Source organism: Gadus morhua, chromosome 17 (genome assembly GCF_902167405.1).
Source record: "Gadus morhua chromosome 17, gadMor3.0, whole genome shotgun sequence".
Taxonomy (NCBI): Eukaryota; Metazoa; Chordata; class Actinopteri; order Gadiformes; family Gadidae; genus Gadus; species Gadus morhua.
Genome location: NC_044064.1, coordinates 1324278 through 1326843, shown reverse-complemented (window position 1 = coordinate 1326843; position 2566 = coordinate 1324278). Strand labels below are relative to the sequence as shown.

The following is a 2566-nucleotide window of genomic DNA, read 5'->3' as shown; positions in this document are numbered from 1 at the left end:
CTCATAAATTGGAAATAATCCTTATTTATGCGATACTATCCATTTGATCTAACATTGTTTCACACTTTCCCTCTGAAATCCGGAACCCTGAAGCTCTTTCTGTTAATGAAGGGAAATGTCGAATGTTAGCGGCTAAGCTAACGCTATGCTACATGACCATGAACTCGTATCCTAACCGACACTACCTCTCTCTTCCCCCCGTTCAGCGGTGCCCTTCCCCCCCAGCCACCGGCTCACGGCCAAAGAGGTGTTCGATGGCGAGGGGAAGCCCAAGGTGGACGTGCTGAAGGGGCACCTCACCAAGGAGGGGCGCGTGGAGGAGAGTGTGGCCCTGAGGCTCATCGCAGAGGGCGCCGCCATCCTGCGCGCCGAGAAGAACCTTCTGGACATCGAGGCGCCCGTCACAGGTACAGAGGTTCCCGGGCCATTATTTCCTTCCCGATACCGATTCCTGAACTTGAGCATCGACCGATACCGAGTATATACCGATACTGCGTCTAGCATTGTAACTACGAATAGCACTGGTGCATATCGAAGGGTTCTCTTACGATCACAGCTTTTCTTTTTTCAGAATAATTTACATTTATAATCTATACTTATATTAATACATTTTAGGGCTGTAACGATACACCAATTCACGATTCGGTTTCTATCACGATTTTTGATTTGAACAAGCATGCATATAGCTAAAGTATAGCTAAATTAATAAATAAATAATCTGACATTTTGACCGGAGAGTTAGAAAGGGCGTATCGCGCTTCTGCCTTCTCACACCGCGAGACAGGTTCGTGGCTTTGAGTGTCGCGATTTCGGTTTCGATACGCGTATCGTTACAGCCCTAATACATTTATATTCTTCTAGCATCCATGCATCCATGTTTTCGCCGACCTGGTAGCTCGAAGACACGTAGGTCGGCGATGACACGTTTCCCATTCCGACGTTCCCCCTCAGACCGTTAACGAACGCCTCACTTGTTTGTGATGTTCTCTGTCTGTGTAGTAGAGGAGGTAGTCACGTGACGGTATGGGATCGCGCAGAGACTCGCCGATACCCCATACTGCATTTTATGCAGTTTCTGAAGAATTTCCGATTCTGGTATCGGTATCAAAACAACTCTAGTGACAGGTCACTGCTACGTCCTCCGTCGTGTGCGTTTCTCCTCCCTGTAGATCTGATGTCCAGCCCCCAGATCTGGGGCCAGAGATGCACACCGGGTCTTTGTGGCAGCGCTGTAATAGAGTGGGCTGAACGCAGGTGCACCTCATTAAGTTAATAATGGGTTATGTAGGCCATCACCATAATTAACGTCATGAGATTCACCTGTGGTCACCCCTACGTTACACCTCTGTGATCTCGGCACACGCGTACACCTAGCCTAGAAAACACAATAATAGGCTCATTATAGCTCAGTAGTAGTAATAATGATGAATATTTAAACCGAATGGCCAGCTAAATTGATCATCCAAACAATATGGCTTCAGGGCGAATTGGGGGGGATTCTAACTCAGCAACGTTGGCTGGTTCATTAAAAATGAACAACTCTACTTTAGTTCACAAGATGCGGGGTTTCGGAGGGGGGGGAGGGGAGTGAACACATCAAAAATCATTCTGTACCTTCCCCGGCCTGGCAGATTTACGGTCTCAGCAACAGGCCGATGCGTCCTGAGCTCATTCCTCAGGAGTCACCAAATAGGTTTAAATAGACTTTAGTTCCTCCCATTCCTTTCAACACCGGTGACCGCAGTCAGCCGAGAGTTGAGCCAGGTACTTGGTCCTCCTGAGGAGCGATGCGGACGCACGGTGGGCCCAGCGGTGCGTGTGTCATATGCCCCTTTCACACCGCCGCAAAATCGGGGCCGGTTCCGGGCCAGTTCGGAGCTAGGGCCAGGGCTTTGGTTTCACACCGCCAAAGAACCGGCTCCGGCCCCTAAAAACCGGTTCAACTCTGGCCCCACTTTAGAGCTGGGCTAGAACTAGAACCGCTTTTACGCCGGGGGCAGGGGGCGGAGTTATCCGTACCTTCATAAACAGGAAGACCAACGAAGACCGGCATTTTTTAAAACACCGAAGTAAACAATGGACGTGAATCCGTGTATGGTTCTTTTTTGTTTTTTTCTGATTTTGTTTTAAATCGGAATATTCAAAGAACGAACCATACACGGATTGAATCGAAGACGAAATTGTTGTTGTGTTTGAAACTGGCGCGAGGGTTCTTCTGCGCGCCTATTGTGTGGTGGTTCAACGCGTCAACACGCCAACGCAGCTAGATGAGTCCATGTCCATGCAAGTGAACGGAGCGTTCCCTCTTCGTCATAACTATCAAACCAAACATCCTTCACATTCTCCGAGCGAACATTATGAAAGTAAAATGCACATTTCTCGCTAAAAATGTTTCCATAAACGCATTTGATGGCGTAACTATGTTACTATTTCCACCCAGAATAAAGAAAGATGTCGGCCGTATACTTCTGTCCAAGCTCACTAGCCGAGACGTTTGCAGTGACGTCATGACGTTGCTCACGCCGGCTCCATGGCTGGCTCTGGCCGGTGTGAAACCAACCGGTTC

At 48.6% G+C, this 2566-nt stretch overlaps 1 protein-coding gene across 6 annotated transcripts in view; it reads left to right on the top strand.

The window, feature by feature from the left end:
* Positions 1 to 206: 206 nt before the first annotated feature.
* Positions 207 to 2566, top strand: part of LOC115529350 (serine/threonine-protein phosphatase 2B catalytic subunit alpha isoform) — a gene marked incomplete at its 5' end in the record, with an annotated part of 41406 nt that continues 39046 nt past the window's right edge. For all 6 annotated transcript variants that reach the window (XM_030338001.1, XM_030337999.1, XM_030337998.1 and 3 more), the window contains 1 exon segment: positions 207 to 407. In XM_030338001.1, coding sequence (XP_030193861.1) covers positions 207 to 407 — 201 coding nt within the window.